General features: G+C 40.2%; 2 protein-coding genes across 3 annotated transcripts; one reads left to right on the top strand and one right to left on the bottom strand.

Moving 5' to 3' along the window:
• Positions 1-1362: 1362 nt before the first annotated feature.
• On the top strand, positions 1363-6558 carry cpa5 (carboxypeptidase A5). Its single transcript, XM_037765970.1, has 11 exons — positions 1363-1549; positions 1900-1981; positions 2182-2316; positions 2477-2581; positions 3601-3702; positions 3857-3958; positions 4068-4178; positions 4934-5024; positions 5574-5773; positions 5981-6065; positions 6206-6558. The coding sequence occupies exons 1-11, from the start codon at positions 1485-1487 to the stop codon at positions 6391-6393; spliced, it is 1266 nt and encodes a 421-aa protein (XP_037621898.1). The 5' UTR covers positions 1363-1484; the 3' UTR covers positions 6394-6558.
• Positions 6559-7565: 1007 nt separating this feature from the next.
• cep41 (centrosomal protein 41) lies at positions 7566-16816 on the bottom strand. Of its 2 annotated transcripts, none has more exons than XM_037767577.1 (11): positions 16674-16816; positions 16294-16357; positions 16143-16190; positions 14267-14328; positions 13888-13957; positions 13562-13706; positions 11759-11925; positions 11596-11663; positions 11366-11480; positions 10991-11212; positions 7566-9916 (listed from the first exon to the last, which is right to left on the bottom strand). In XM_037767577.1, exons 1-11 carry the CDS (start codon positions 16704-16706, stop codon positions 9789-9791), a joined length of 1122 nt encoding a protein of 373 aa, XP_037623505.1. In that variant the 5' UTR covers positions 16707-16816; the 3' UTR covers positions 7566-9788. The 2 variants fall into 2 exon arrangements, with proteins under 2 accessions (XP_037623505.1, XP_037623506.1); XM_037767578.1 differs by having other exon boundaries at positions 16139-16190; positions 16674-16812.
• Positions 16817-17510: the final 694 nt, after the last annotated feature.

The following is a 17510-nucleotide window of genomic DNA, read 5'->3' as shown; positions in this document are numbered from 1 at the left end:
AGGACACAGGGACAAAACATAGTGGTGAGATAAAGACATATCGTGAAGGACAGACAATATAAAATAAATGACGAAGAATCAATAAAACCACAACATATTATGTAAAATAAAGATAAAAGCTCTGAAATTCTGACAAGATAAGATAAGATAAGAGCCACATTTATTGATGAGGGTGTTTCTATAAAACAATGTTTAAAAGCAAATGTTGCAGCAGGAAGAAGGTGTTTTTATTGTCACATACAATGCACATAACCCTTTTGGTGCTATAAAGAAACTTTTTTAATAACTAAAATCTTACACAATGACATGGGTTTGTTCTGCAACAGTTAGTTGATTAAGGGATGGGTTGTTAAAGATGAAATAATAACTATTAAAGTTAATGCTGTCAAAGTTAACCCGATAATAATGCATTAAAGCAAATTCCTTTTAACGGCACTAATTTCTTTAAGGCATTAATGCAACTTGTGATTTTTAATTAACCTCTTAAAAATCTATAAAACCTAAGGAATCCATTAGTACTAACCATGTCATACTAGTTTGTTGCGAAGGAGGTTAAATAACGCTCTAAACTTAACGCTAAATTATGGCGAGGAACAACTGTCATGGCCATTTTCAAAGGGGTCCCTTGACCTCTGACCTCCAGATATGTGAATGAAAATGGGTTCTCTGGGTACCCACGAGTCTCCCCTTTACAGACATGCCCACTTTATGATAATCACATGCAGTTTTGGGGCAAGTCATAGTCCAGTCAGCACACTGACACACTGACAGCTGTTGTTGTCTGTTGGGTTGCAGTTTGCCATTTTATGATTTAAGCATATTTTTTATGCTAAATGCAGTACCTGTGAGGGTTTCTGGACAATATTTGTCATTGTTTTGTGTTGTTAATTGATTTCCAATAATAAATATATACGTACATTCGCATAAAGCAAGCATATTTGCCAACTCCCATGTTGATAAGAATATTAAATACTTGACAAATCTCCCTTTAAGGTACATTAACTATGGACGGTCATGCATATTCTCTGGTTCCAGCTGCTTATATATGTGATGCTGCTTTTCTCTGTTTTATCATCATAAACTGAATATATTTAGAGTTTTGGACAAAACAAACACTTGTCTTGTGAATTTTTCACTATTTTCTAACATTTTACAGACTAAAAGGAATAAACAACTCATAAAAAAATAATTAAAATTATTAAAGAACCAGACTGGATTCAACAGACAGAACCAAACTCAGAAGACCTTGAACAACCTTCGTCTTTCTTTGCTAACTGAACACAACACCACGTATGTCATCAACATGCATGGTGCAACCGTGGTGCAACTTTTTCTCTGGTATCTTCAGGCTGGTGTGGGAAAGAGACCAGCCGCTGACACACCTCCATCACCTTAAGCAAGGTTGTGGTTTTGGACACGTGAGCCGGTACACTCAGCCATAAAAGCCTGTGTTCGGCCCCGCCAGGTTCACACTGTTGGTCAGGATGAGGGGGCTGCTCGCATTCGCCGCGCTGTTTGTCGCCGTTCTCGGCAAGGAGACGTTTGAGGGGTAAGTTGGCCTGTCAGAGCCTCCCACTGCTTTATAAGTGATCAGTATGTATGTGTGCAGAAATAATGACTCATATGTAGTGCCTATAATAAAACACCTTTTTTTAAAACCTAAATGCATCCCTTTGATGCCTGCCAATATAAACCGCTTCAGATATTTTACAATAAAATGAATTACTTTTATTTTTCTGAGGAAGTTTACAAGACCAGCAGAGGAGTCAATGTGCATACCTGATGCACATTTTGAGTGTCAGCCTTGAGAAAATCTTACTTCACCTCATGTGTGCCAACTTCTCTCTTGGTTTTGTGTTGAGTCAAAGGATGTTAAACACTGTGGTTCTCTTTCTGCAGGCATCAGGTGCTTCGCATTGTTGCAAAGGATGAAGACCAGCTGTCTCTTATCAAGCAGCTGGAGGACATGGTCGAGTTTGAGGTCATTTATCACCCACTAACAATAATTCTAACTATATTCTAAAATAAAAAGTAAAAAAAGTAAAGAGTGAAGTTTCAAATAAGTGAGACCCTTTTCTTTATCATCTTTATCTCTATTTGTAACAAAGCTATTTGTTCCAAGGACCTAGTTAATACATTAAATTTTTAAACTTAATGTATGATATGTGTGTTTTCTTTCAGCTGGACTTCTGGATGGGTGTGACTGATGTGGCCTCTCCTGTGGATGTCAGAGTTCCCTTCCACAGCCTGCAGTCCGTCAAAATTCACCTGGAGAGTCAGGGCATGGAGTACTCCATCATGATCGAAGACCTTCAGGTACTAGACCTGGAAACAGCTCTCAAGTCAAGTTCAATAGAAACAAAACTGAATCACTAGGTTTTGAGTTTGAAGCAGATTTTGGGCCAAAGCTCAATCTGACTTTTTAATAAATGTCTTGACCACTAACTCACATATGAACAATGTTATTGCCCTGCAGATGATACTGGATGAGGAGCAGGAGGAGATGGAGTCTGCTGCTCGTTTCGCTGAGCCCAGAAACACTGACAGCTTCGACTACTCCAACTACCACACCCTCAGCGAGGTTAGTACACTCACTTGCTCTGTTATATCTAGTAAAAGCATTAATACCACAGATAACTTTATTAAATAGTTTGACTCAATCCTTGGTTCTAATGTATGAACATAAAAATAATCAGGATGGTTTTTGTAGCATTCATACATTAGATAATAATAATAATAATAATTGTAAGTATCTGATTTTAATTACAGTCGTTGTACTCCATGGATGTTTTGATTATGTTTAATTTTTGAAAAAATAATGACCTTTTTAAGGTCACATTTCACTAGAGGGGAATTACTTTGTTTATGGTTTTTAAATCTAGTATCCCTGCAACTGATATAATTTCACCAAAACTTCAAAATGTAGTAGTACGCCAAGTATATTTTTGGAAAAAATACATATGATTCATGCTGAGTTGCAATGGCTGCAGGCTAAGCAAAGTAGTCCAGAGGTCCCTCTCCACAGCAAAGTTTACCTGGGATATTCAAATGCGTTACCAAGCTTAACAAGATCTCCAGCGTGTTCTGGGTCTAACCTCCAAAGAAGGCCTCCATTTTACCCTCACTTGTGAACAAGACTCTGAGATACTTTAATACCTTTGCTTGGAGCCCGACTGCCTAACAATCGACTGCAAACTGTCCCAGTGTGTGCTGAAGGTCCTGGTCTGATGAAGCCAAAAGAAACACATCATCTGCAAAGAAATAATTCGGAGGTCCCCAAACTGGACACTCTCCTCCCCCAGGTTGCACCTGGAGATCTTATCCACAAGCAGCAAGGGACCCTGGTGGAGCCCAACATCCACTGAAAATGTGTTTGACTTCTTACCGACAATACGGACACCGCTCTCACTCTGGTTATATTAGAACCGGATAGCTCGTAGCAACGGCTCCTGATGAACTACATCAGCATCCAACTAGATTATTGTGTTGCAACCCAAAATGATAGCTCTTCATCAACAGATTTAAACTCATTCAGGACCAGACAGTGCTATACAGAATTATGTCACAATCCTAAAGGCCAGAATTTTGTCTTTGGTTTAGATCTACAGTTTCCAGGACATGCTGGTGGCCGAGAATCCCAAACTGGTCAGCAAGATTGTGATCGGTCAGAGCTACGAGGGTCGTCCCCTGAATGTGCTCAAGGTAAGTAAAACAGGCTGGAGATCAGCAAATGAAGACTCTAGTTACAAATAAAACAAACCATTGTTCTTCACGTAGGATAGTAGATGAGTCGAGCACTCGCTCGACAAAATGAAGAGATTTCTTCATGCTGGACTGCTCTTTTCCTTTCCTGTAGTTCAGCACTGGTGGAACCAACCGTCCCGCCATCTGGATCGACACTGGAATCCATTCCAGGGAGTGGGTCACTCAGGCCAGCGGCACCTGGTTCGCCAAAAAGGTGCTTTGATAATTCCCCCATTGTTTTGAGTTTTTCTTCACTGTCTCTGCAGCTTCTAACCACTAACCTGCTGATCACTGAATATCATATTTTTTACATTTCTATGTAGATTGTGACTGATTATGGGCGTGACCCCGCTTTGACCGCCATCCTCAACAAGATGGACATCTTCCTGGAGACTGTGACCAACCCCGATGGCTTCTACTACACTCACACCAGGGTGAGTCTCATAGCTAAATTTTTAACTGAGTGATTATAGAATGATTTCCTGCCACATTCATGTATTTCATTGACAGTATGGTATTTTTTAAAGGCTTCTACGGGGTTTCTCGACCATGTTTAGACTCCAAAGTTGGCAATAAGAGAGTTGTCTAAGTATCATGTGAATTTGAGCATTGGCATAGAACATCAATATTGTCCTGTCTTCTTCTACAAAACTACTGACGTGTGATTAATGTGTGTTTTATATTTTATGATGTCCTTGTTTATGATCATTTTAGCTGTGTAAAGTGTCTTTGAGTTTCTTGAAAAGCGCTATATAAACAAAATGTATTATTATTACTGTATGCAGTGAGATTTTTTTGACATTGATGAGTTTGTGAGTTATATAAGTGATACTAGAACCTTTCAGTTTCAAATGTAACGTGCTGAGTAAAGATAAAAACAGGAACTGGTGATGCTAATTAGCATACACTGGCAGGATGATATAACACATGCACATATCATGGTCTATTCTAATGAGCCTGCATGTGACATAGGAAGGGGAGCCAAAACTGAATGGCTTGTTGAATCACATCTTTTCTGATCTAAACAGCCCACAAAAAACTGACTGAGTTGTCGTATTTCACAGTTTGTGGGTTGGTAGGCACTCCAGATACCAAAATGTATGTGTACAAGCACTGAAAAAAGTGAGTTTTCCATGATATGTCCCCTTTAAAGGTAACAAATTGTGATGAGCCACTCTTATTTTTCCAGAACCGTATGTGGCGTAAGACCAGGAAGCCCAACTCTGGCTCTAGCTGTATGGGAGTCGATCCCAACAGGAACTGGGATGCTGGTTTTGGAGGTAACGTCTTTCACTTGTAGGCACCACACGTCATTCTCAAAACTTATTTTTGAAAGTCCAACCTACCGACTGAAGTAATTATCAGTGGGGATGTGACATCGATGATTGTTATAGATTGTTACTTATAATTTTTTTAAATTTTGACCTGTATTTAAAATGACTTTGTGTAGGATTTTAGTGACTTACACTGACGTCTGTCAGTGTCATCCTCGATAGTACCACCTGAGGGTGCCAAAGTACCAAATGTTAAATTTCTACACACAGTGGCTTTAAACAGGATGGTCTTTTTCAAGAGAGCTCTGGCCAAAATGACAGCACAATTACACAGATTTGCCACCTACATGCAGAGGACACAATATAAAATACATCAAATAAATAACACATTTTTTGATGGTCACTACATGACATGTTTTGCTCCCTTGCACTTTATGGATACACATACTTTGAGTGTTACTATCTAAGGAACCAAGTGTTCAGCGGGTATTTATAGACAGCCGGTGGCATCCGTTCCCTTGCAGTGTCTCTGACTCTTTTGTCATCCCTGTGTAGGACCCGGTGCCAGCGGCAACCCCTGCTCAGAGACCTACCGCGGACCCAGGGCTCACTCCGAGTCTGAGGTCAAGTCCATTGTGGACTTTGTGAAGTCCCACGGTAACTTCAAGGCCTTCGTCTCCATCCATTCCTACTCCCAGATGCTCCTGTACCCCTACGGCTACACCAGGACTCCAGTCAGGGACCAAGCCGAGCTGGTAAAAATCACTCTCTACACCTTTTAATGACTTCTTTACCCAGAACCTTTTTTTTTATTTTTCATGATCAAACAGGGAAAACTGATTGTAGATCTCTTCTCTGGGTTCATGAGTTTGTTTTAGTTTAGCTGTAATGTTAGACATGTAAGAATATGCAACAGCAATATGATAAAATTCATATGTGATGGTGGTAATCCCTTCCCACAGGACAATCTGGCTAAGAAGGCTATCACTGACCTGGCCTCCCTGTACGGTACTCGCTACAGATATGGCAGCATCATCAACACCATCTGTAAGTCACAAGTATTTCAATTCTACATACAGGTTTTAATAGTGAAATGAAACATACCTAATGGAATTGACGACCTCCATTTCGGCTGCCATCTTTCGTCTATATAAAAATAACCTGAGCAATACCTGTTTCAATTGCAGACCAAGCTAGCGGCGGCACCATTGACTGGACCTACAACCAGGGCATCAAGTACTCCTACACCTTCGAGCTGAGGGACACCGGCCGTTACGGCTTCGCCCTGCCAGCCAATCAGATCATCCCCACCGCCAAGGAGACTTGGCTGGCTCTGATGGCCATCATGGACCACACCTTCAAGAACCCATACTAATCTGTGTGTGTGTGTACAAGTGGAAATCCTCATGGAGAGGACATTGTTGGCAAATGTCACCTTTAAAATGTCATCTTCAAGACTACTGTCACCATCATCATCATCATCATCATGACTCTTTAGACAGTGAACATCACAAATAAATGAGCACACTGGAAAACTGCAGTTTCTATTTCTTTATGATTTTATCGTTTTTTAATTGGGTGCACGTTGGACACGTTTATGCACAAATATAATTATTTCCACTTCCTTTAAACCTCTCATCACTAAGACTATTATCAGTCAATATTTATCTGCTTTTTAGAAATATTTTGAACCTTAAATAAATAATAGTATAAATGTTGGCACAGAGTGAAACTTTATTCCTGTCTTTTTCAATTCCAATTTATTTCTTCCTATCTCTTCCTGACCCTGACACTTTTTGTGCCAATTTTACTTCATGCTTATGGGATACAATTTTCCTGTTTTTACCCAGATGTGACCAGAGATGGTTACATTTTCATCCAGTAAACCAGTGCCTGAATAAGACCAAAACAGGGGTCAGTGCCATAATTCAGCAATTGCATGACATGATCATCGTATGTGTCTTGGATATATTTATATTTATATGTATATCTTGATAATATATCCCACTTCAAATGCATTTTTGTATGCATTTCATTACATACATTAGGCTTCATACGACATACATTTCCACATTTTGTACATAAATGTATTTGGTTAATAAAAATTGTTTATGTACAAATCAAATTGTACACAAATCTAATATGGCATATTGCTTAATATGATATCTGTTGGCCTGCAGATTAAATTGGATAATGAGAAGAAATACCAAAAACATTTGTCATTTGCTGTTTTCTCAGCATTAAGCTAGCTATGTTTTTACACATGATGATGCATTTACATGGGTGTTTATGGTTGCGGACCTAGACTCACCAGGAGGTGGTAGTGTGCAATAAGAAGTAAGGGTACAAAAATCAGAAGTGCCGGTACTCAGTACTGGTGAGTATCGGCCCATTTCAGGCACTGCAGTAAACTACTGAATTAGACCAGTCCTCCTTTAAACAGTAGATTTAATTAAACGTTATTGAACTACAATAAATAATTTAGTCACTTTTGCTATTTGTTCTGTCAACATTTATGTTGTATTAAGACAAGGAAATGATACAGCAAACAATCATACACTTTATTTGACATTCATTTACAAACACAATCATGTGATCAGATCGTTTAATGTGAGTTAAGACTGACTGAAATTACAAAAAAAGCGCTGTGGAGTAGTCCATACTGTCATTAAATGCACTTAATAGGAGACTGTGTGAGTGTATCCAGGAACAATGGACCAATGCAACAAGTCACAACCATGCCAACAAAACAAAAGGCCACAAAATAACAATACTGTATTTCAAATGCATCTGTGAGTATGGGAGTGCTGCTTGTACTTTTTTTACAACCAAGACAAAATGCCCATTTCCTTCTTTCAGTGACACTGCGATAATGATAATGAAGACTGCATGAAGGCCACAGTTAATCAGTTAGTGTGATCACACGCACACATAAAGAAAACCACAGTCATGTAACAGCATAAGCAGAAGGTACATAAAGGCCGTCAGGTTAGGAATCACAATAAGACATCATGACAATGTGGAAGAAATTACAAAAATACAGCACAGCTTTTCTTAGTTTTACAAAATGGATCAAGTGCTGTCACGTTATTTATAGAAATGACATCTCATGTAATACATACGTAGATTCCCAGCATATCCTTCATATCATATCAACATTCAATTACTCTGTCTCCAACCAAAAAGTCTTTTAGGAATGCCATTTATTTGGTGGCTGTCATACTGATGGATCTAAGCGGGACCTTTTTGGACATTATATTTAAAAAAAAAAAAGAAGGAAAAGAAAACAGATTATCCGCAGAATGAAGTGATGAAGAGTTTCAGTTCAGGTTCTACAGAACAACAAAAAAATGGACGTGTTAAATGAAAAAATGAATTTGAGTGCAAAAAGATCCATCAGTTTTCAGGTTCACAGATGAGGCACTGTGCAAACATTCAAACACACAGCATTTATTAAATATTATAAGAAAAATAAAAAAAAACATCAATTGGAAATACTTCAGTCTGACATAAATCTCCAGAGGTGAAGATGAAGAGTTTAGTATTATACTTCTTACTGAGGAGTCTGAATATGAAATGTTCTGTTCCTACAGATTTTTAATGTGTTTTTAATGTCAAACTGTTGTCCAGTCTTAACTAAAGGTATAATATGTAACAGTTGTGTTTGTAAACACACCACATTCAAAGTTGGCCCCTCCTCCTCAGCTCAACTAGCGAGAGGGAAACTAGTGAGAGGGAGAGAGGGCAGCGATGGTCGAGCGAGCTATAGAGAGAACGGAGAGAGAGTGCCGCTAGTGAGAACAAAGCAGCGAATCAGAAAAATAAAACATTATTTTTTTATTGTTTCACAGCGGTTACGTTCTAAAACACAAATGAACACACAACTAACTCCGCACACCTCCATACAATCCTGACGGGAAGGTGTCAAGTTGCCGGATTTTTAATGAATACAGCCGAATGGCAGGCTGTCCTCTCTGCCTGGTGTGTGTGCCTCGGTCAAACTGACACACCGATAGTAGCACACAGCAGCCACTGCGCACAGCAGAGAAGAGACAGAGGAACAGGGGAACTCACAGCGATGTAAAAAACCTGTTCTGATCTGTCAAATACGGCCACAATGCATCTACAGGGGGGCTTGTGCCCATCAATGTATAGCCTAATGCTTGTGCCTTGGTATCAGAAGCCAAGGGGCGTGACAAGGCGTCTAGGGTATTATTGATTGGAGGTTACACCCCCATGTGAGGCCCCAAAGGCTGCTTGCAGACATCCAACAGCGTCCTGAGTAAATCAAAATAATAAGAAAAGAGAAAATACAGGCTGCAGCGTCTCTGCAGAAACAGACACCGCCACACACTTCTAGTGCGGTATGAGTGATGATTGAGACGGATTATTTTAGTATCAGTCTATACATTGCTTTTTAAGACATTGTTGCATATTATACCTTTAAGTCTTAAATAGAGTTTAAAATATGTTGGTCATTGTTGTTGTGTAGTGTTAATTACTTTCCCAAGGTGTGTGTAATTTTCAAAATCCATATTCAGCAGCTGTGTGGTAGAGGGGCGTAGAGGGGCGTCATACATGTACAAGCTGCTGTAACGTAGTAGTTGTGGCGTTTCCTGTCCACCTCTGTACAGCAGTGTCATGGAAGATTATTTTGCTGACTGGGACCAGTTATGGAGCAAGGAAATCTGAACCTGAAACAAATGGACTTTGTGTTGGAGGTATGTTTGTTTGTGTATATCTGTGTGGCTGAAGGGGGTGGTGGTGGTGTTATTTCCAGGGTCTACTGCTCTGAACTCTGGCGCTGTCCCTCCCAGCTGTAGAGGAACTCTGTCGACTCCGAGCGCTGGACGCTTTAGACTGGGCGCTGCTGGTTGACATGCGGCTGGACATGCGGCCTGCGGTGAACACACAGGCAAACAATACTGAAGGGTAGCAAAGAGATCAGACAGGGACAAACATAGCATTTGTGAGTCCAAGCAAAAATATCAGGAGGGATGGGCCTCTCTGAACTGCCCCAGCCCTATTTTGTGATCTAGACTGATAAGATTGGTATTTTTCTATAATTTCCTTGAAAGGACATGGTATGCAACTTCAAATTCGTGGGAAACTTACGGGAAGCAACTACGTAATTTGGTTAACTTGCACAGCAGCTGGATTCTCACACGATAATTGCCGGATCACATATCACATGAAAATCAATCTTGTCAGGCTTCAAGTAATGCGTTTGTGTTCAGCAAGCCAGACCACGGGCCAATCAGCGTCCTGTGAGGAGCTACTAGCAGCTACGGGCGTGGTTTAGGTGTGTGTGATGACACGGAGAGGAGACTGTTCATTCTAAACAACAATGGCGGCTCCTGGAGAGGTTAGCGTAGATGCTGAAATAGCATCAGTTCTATCAGAAAGTGAGAGTATTTATTCACTGAAAAAAGAGCGAACAACGACACTGAAGGTTTTTCTCGATGGAAAAGATGTTTTCACTCTTCTCCTGACTGGCTTCTGCAAGAGTTTGATTGACAGATGGTTCATCCAATCACCTGCCAAGTATTTTCTGAAAATGCCTGCTCTTTTCCAAACAGTTTCCAAAGACAGCTTTTCAGATGGTTCTGGGTAGTAATTTGGAACTTATTACAGGGAAAAATTAAGAAAGTGTTGATACACTTCCAATCAATTAAACCAAATTAATTGCCAGCGTAACTAGAGAGTCTTTGTGTGCAGCAGGTGTATGGTCAAGCATACAATCCATCATATGTGGAGAATGAAGTTTCCAATAATACAAGAATAATTAATTTACTTTGGTTTAAATGGAGCATTTTCTTTCCAAAAGCTGCTTATAAACTCAACACAACTAACTAAACCGAAATAAAAATCTGTTGCAGAACTTTGGCTCTATTTTCCCCACACTTAGTACCAAGTTCTTCCCGGGGAAACAATGCTCTAATTAATTTGAGTTTGTGAAAGTGTGGTCTTACTGTTGGAGTTACTGGGGATGAGCATCTCCTCCAGCTGCTCCTGGATCTTGGTCTGCTCGTCTGATGTAAACCGCCACCTCTTCTCTGCTGCCGACAGCTGCTGCAGTGGCGGCGGCACGGAGCTCTTCTTCCCCCTCGCTGATGTGGGAGAGGACAGGCATGAGGTCGGGATGGAGCCCGTCGTCAACCCTTCTGGAAATTTCTGAGCGATTACCTTGAGACCTTGGAGAGGATCATTCAGATGCACACGTGTTAGCTCTAGCCACACTCACAGCTACAATCAAATAGCGACCGAAGATATATAGGATATATGAGATGACATCTTCTTCACTGGGGATTAGATTACTTTAAAACGAAGTAGACCAGATACCTTACCTCCAGACAGCAGAAACAGATTCTCAATTCCTCGTTCACACATGATGGTGGCTGCCTGGCTGGCTATTCTCTCATCCTCATCGTACATGATGATGATCTTTCCTGCTGCATTTTTCTACACAGTTTGTGGGTTAAGTTAAAATCAATAGTCAGTTGTAACTGTGTTTCAACATTGGTTTTGCTACATGAAAAAAAGGCAGGACAGGTAAATGTTTAGTGTTGAAGGATACATATTCCAGCACATCTCTGGTGTAGGGATTCATTGCTCTAGATAGCATGGCAATGGGGAAACTGTGTGCTGTAGGAGAGAGAAATTATTAAAACAATAAATATGTTTGGCATAAGAGCCAAGCAAGAACCGTGATGATCCAGCTTCATGTTCTTGCCACTTACCGCTGATGATGTGGCAGCGGTCGTATTCGTCCCGGTCCCGTACGTCCAGCAGCAGGTAGGGGCAGCCGGGGTAGGGCATGTCAGGTAGCTCGGGGCTGAACACCGACTCGTTCTCCATCTTCCGATGGTTCCTGTCCAGGTTCAGCTCTCCAACACCACTAATAACACTGTAAGCCGCAAAACATTCCTTGTTTGTACGACTTTTGCTTTTATAGACATTTCTTTTGCTCCGTCACTCTTCATGTTAATAAGTAAGCAATAGAAGAAGACGTTATCTAAGATGTTGTTTTTATTCTTAACTACAATGAGGGAAGCCTGCGAAATGTCATTGTACCTGAGTATAATGACAATGAAGATCTTTCCGATTCTGATAACGCACAATTAGGTATCCAATATAAGAAAATAACGGATGAGACAAGGTCAGTTATTGTTTATGGTGTAAGACAGCCTTGCCATATTTATGCAGTGGCAACCAAGCAAAGAAAACAAAAAAGGGAAAAAAAGTCATCCATTTATACAAATTATTTTGGCAAATGTGACATTGTTTCCTTAAATTTCTGTTAGTTTAACATTATTGGTGAGTTTAACCTTTAATATAGCGTTAAATATAAGTAAAATTAGTGCACGTACTGTAGCTTAACTTTTAGTCTAATGCAGGTTAGAAAACCATATGTGCTGATTTAGAATGCTGATTAAACTCTTGACCAATCCCATTATATGATTTATATTGACAGCAGTTGGCCATTAAGACACACATATTTTTCTTGGCACCAGTGGTGGACACATCACTGCTACATCCTACATACACATGTCTGTAATAGTCAATAAGGATTCAGCAGAGGACAGTACTGATTTTGTTTCTTAAAGCAGGGAGGGGTTGATCTCCCGAGTGTCGAACCAGTCAATGTGAAACCAGAGCCTTGAGGAAAAACACTCGCTGCAGCTAATGTGAGTATGGAGCTGAGCCAAACACTGTAGAAGCACACCACTTTCCCCTTGTGTAGGTTTACCCAAGCGCTGCCCTACTTTCTCTCTCCATCTGTCATCCCCCCCACAAGGTGAAGGTGACCTAACAGCTCTGCCACTACAGAGAGCACAGATAGAGTTACACTCCTGGGGTTCCTGTTGGAGCTGGAGGGGGGAAAGAGGACGCAGGTGAGAGGAGGGGACGCTAAGAACATATTGAGCGAGGTTATTGTGTGGTATACAGGAGGGTGGGGGCGTGGGACAGGCAGATTTCTTAAAGGATTATAAAGAGAATATAAATTCAACAGCAGCATGTCTTTCCAGAAACAGTGTTGCAATTACTCCAGATTATCCAGACCACTGTGTAAACAGTTCTTCCTGAGTAAAATGGACATTAGTTCTGGGATGTTTCTAAATTGCTGTATGATATACAGTATATATGTGTAATTTCAGTGAGCTGACCCTTTAAATGTGCTGATATAGATGCATAGATCTAACCTATTAGCTACTGAGACAACAGCAAACCACTATCTGGAGTTCCTATTTTGTTCTCAATATCAAGTTGTAAAAGTGATAAGTGAATTTCATACAGTAGCTACCTACTACTGGAAGTCCAGGACACAAAAGTCAACCAGAAAAAAGTTGCAGCTGCACATGCTCAGAGGGCAAAGCATGACACTATCACCAAGGACAGAGGTACAGTTCTCCCCAGAACAAACACACACTGATGTATTAAGTATTTGTCTTCAGACTTATACAAGGTATTTCATGCATAAAGGTTGTCAACCAAACTATGAGTGGTATGGTGTGTTGTGTACAGTATGAGGTGTTCAGTACCTCAGCAGTGTTGACCTGGCAGAGTAGCAGATTTCCCCGGTGTCTCCTGTATCCTGGCGATCTGAAAGCGGTGATGCCTGTGGGGAGCCGTTGGTGTGATCAGACAGACACTCCAGGTCTGCATCAGACACCACTGACAGACCATCTGCAAACCAGCAGCGAGTGGGAAATCGACAGATTTTCACTTACAGTACTTACAGAATATCCAGTACAATTAATGTTAGTGGCCCAAGTTAAATTTGTTTTCAAATGACCCATTCAGTATGAAGCTGGAGACAAATAAAGTATCACAATGTTGAAAGTGAATGAGTAACTTTGCTAGTTACCTTCTGGGATGTGTGACTCGCCGTCAATCCCCATTTCATTCAGGTCTGATACGGAGGCTACCTGAAGTATCTGGTGGGAAAAACAAGTTCAGAAATCTAAGATGCTTCTACATTACTAGGAAGAGCAAAGAGAATGGTATCCTAGAGTCTGTAAATGAAGGTAACAAACTGAGCTGAATGAATTCAGAGCCCTCTGTCCAAAACTATTCACACAAGTAGTCTATCAATTATTAAACTCTGTAAATGGATCAGGGTTTCTCACTGCGTTCTTTCCATCATCTTAAAAAAATAACTGTTGGCTGGATGTTCCATTGAGTACGAAATATAAATGTTGCAGGACGTTACAGTATTGCAGGAAAAAATAAACATGAATGCTTACCAATTGTGCAAACGTTGTCACCTTTAACCGCTTGAACAATTCATCTTTTCGATACCTGTAATCTGAAAAGAAGGGGAGAAAAAAGCATAATTTAAATCTAGGACAAGTTATAGGAGGTAGGAGCCTCAAAGCCCTGGTGACAGTCTTGGCCGCTGTAGCTGAAGATACCAACTTTGCACCTTCAGTCAAAAAGTCTGACCACTTGTTAAATCGCTGTGTTTGATAATTGCATAATCTAGCAAAACAATTATGATAATTACTTTTGCAGCCATACTACACACAACTCACCTGGGTCTTGCAGGTCCTCCTTCTCCTCATCCCTCACTAATGCTTCACTAAACCTCAGCTCTGCCCTGTCTGTTCCCATGCTACCTTGCAGCCAAAGCTCCCACGACTACACCTAAATCAGGCTGCTCAGACGGTTTTATCTGTGCTATTGATGCTGGTATTACTCACTCACTAGCTCTAAGACCCCTGCTGGCATCCGACCAGCTTGTTCCCACAGTCACACAGAGGAATACTTGTAGACAGCAGTACAATCCTCCATTGGAGAGCGAAGGCGTCAGTGTTACTTATCCGTGAGAAATCAGAGGACAGGTCAACACAAAATGACCACTGTCCACAAAGAACTTATTTAACTGGGAAATATCAGTGAGGTAGAACTTCTCCAGTTTACCTCTTGAAGTACACGGACAGACAGAGAAGAGAAACCCACAGATCCTTGGGAAAATGAGGTGCCAAGTTGGCAGGTCTTACAGCAATCCACACTCATCCATACTACTCTGAGAAAAAAAACCTTTATGAAGGATTATTTTTCTGTAATTGGATCATGTGTAAGTTTCACATAATCCTGCCAAACCGGGCTATTTAATGCACCTTTAGAAGAATGGAAATGCCAATGGACTGAACTAATGTCATGGGTCCAACAGTCTATTGCAACAGTCTAGTTGCCCGGTGGACTACTCTGTATGCAAATTTGTTTTAACGCTACTAATTTCTAATTTCTAAAGAGTATTAAATACGTAAATACAAAACAGATACAAAATACAAAACAGATACAAAAATGTGGATTAATTTGTGATTTATCGCGATTAACTTCGGACAATCATGCGATTAATCATGATTAATTATTTGAATCGATTGTCAGCCCTAGTATGTATCTTTGTGAAGTGTCTTTTAGGAAGACATTGAAGCTGTTCATATCTATAGTGAACCCATCATGAGTCGTGATTCTCAGACACAGAAGTTAAAATGTGAAGACTTGAAAAAGATGGTTTGGTTATGTAGAAAAAAAATAACAAACAGCCACCTTTATACACTGGTTTCAAAGATATCCAATCATCAAAAACCTCCTGTTGATTCAAATTTACATTTTCACTCAGATTATGAAAAATATAGTTGAAATTAAATATTTATGTCTTTAGAAGCCGGATATAGATAGATAGATAGATAGTAACTTTATTGATCCCGAGGGAAATTCAAGTTTCCAGTATCACAGTTCCATAGTGCAAAACATGTTAGTAAAAGGCAGTAAAAAAGTTAGTAATGCAAATTACAAAAAAATATACCAGATATAAAAATATAAGGAGATGAAGAAAACTGTTAAAACGGAATATAGTGCAGGGTAACAGCTGTGATACATGACTATTATAAAAGTGAATATACTGTAGTGCAGAAGAGACTGTTAAAAGTGAGTATAGTGCAGTATAACACCAGTAGCTTAGTCTATGAAAGTGCACTGTGTGCCAAAACATAAAGCATGTGGGATGTGTGAGTGCATCAAAAAAAAGTGCATGTAGTAGAATAGAAAGATAAAAACATGATACTTATAAATATATGCACAATTACTTGCCAGCTTTTCAAATGAGTTACTCACTTTTTTTAATCTCCTCCAGTCTTTCCATATACTTTGTGAGGCTGCATCCTGTTATATAAAGATGACAGTAACATTCATAATAAATCACTTTGGTCATAACACATGGCACTAGTTTATAACATTGTAGTACATCTGAACATGGACATGATACCTGTGTCCAGCCTGGTTCTGACATGTTGGTACTTTTCGTTTGTCGGTATCCTTTTCTTCAGGTACTAGAAGGGAAAAGACAACCATGGGTTTATGTTAAGCTGTATGACCAGAAAACAAAGACTGGGCAGCAAATTCTAGTTAAGTTACTCTGCAAGCATGGGAGCTTCCAGAAAGAGCTCAGCTGACGACATGCTCCTTACAGGTGCACTGTGGTTGACATGGCAACTAAACACTGACCACAGCTAACGAGCTAGCATGCTAGAAGAGCTCCATTTGTTTCTATAGCTGCAATAACAACACATGCTACTATCAACAGTACAATATTACCAGTTAAGCGGGTAAATAAACTAAGTAATGTTGACATTTAACTGACGTTACCTCCACACTGCCGATGCCCCGATTGAGCGACATCTTTTTCAAACCGAAAAACCCAAACACCAGTTTCCAAGTTTAACAAGCTCGCTGCTGATTGGTCCGTTTTGTTTCACGGACCAATCAGAGAAGCTGATACTGATGATGCCGCTTGTCCGTCACAGCAGCAGCTTCATATGATATGGCTGGTTTAGTTGCTTAGCAGCGAAAGACGCTCCACCTTTAATGACATGATGCATTCAGGTTACATAAAAATAACGGGTACGTTTTGGGGTAAGTTCACAAAACAAAGTTTCCCGGCTCGCTGGTAGCGCCCTGGTGTGTTCACAGTCACACATTCTACCAAAGGCTTACTTAGCATTCATGTTTTGTTTTCATTTTGGTTTCATTTGATGTTCACTCGCTATAGTTGTCTGCGGGCCTCTCCCAAAGGAATTCTTATATCGACTTCTCCTACATCCCCCGTTTTCATATGTTCCTTGAATGGATCACTGCTCTCTCTTCTAGTGATGGGAATTACGGCTCTTTTTAGTGAGCCAGATCATTTGGCTCAGCTCACCAAGAAGAGCCGGCTCTTTCGGCTCCCAAACGGCTCTTCATTTTTACCACTTCTGCCTTTTATAATTCAGCCAAATTTAGCGCAGTTTTGACCTATGATTAGTGTGTGTGCACATATAGCAGTTAAGTTATTCAATACAATAATACTAAACCTTATAATTTCCAGAATACCATCATTTTACATACTGCTTCATTTCCGACACTCATCTTTTCTGCTATTCGCGCACCGCATTCCTCACTCTCTTTCTTTCCTCCTCTCCCTCCTGCTCTGTACCTGTAGACCGT

This window comes from Sebastes umbrosus, chromosome 4 (assembly GCF_015220745.1).
Source record: "Sebastes umbrosus isolate fSebUmb1 chromosome 4, fSebUmb1.pri, whole genome shotgun sequence".
Classification (NCBI taxonomy): Eukaryota; Metazoa; Chordata; class Actinopteri; order Perciformes; family Sebastidae; genus Sebastes; species Sebastes umbrosus.
The sequence above is the reverse complement of the archived record's forward strand: the minus strand, read 5'-3'. Positions and strand labels throughout refer to the sequence as shown.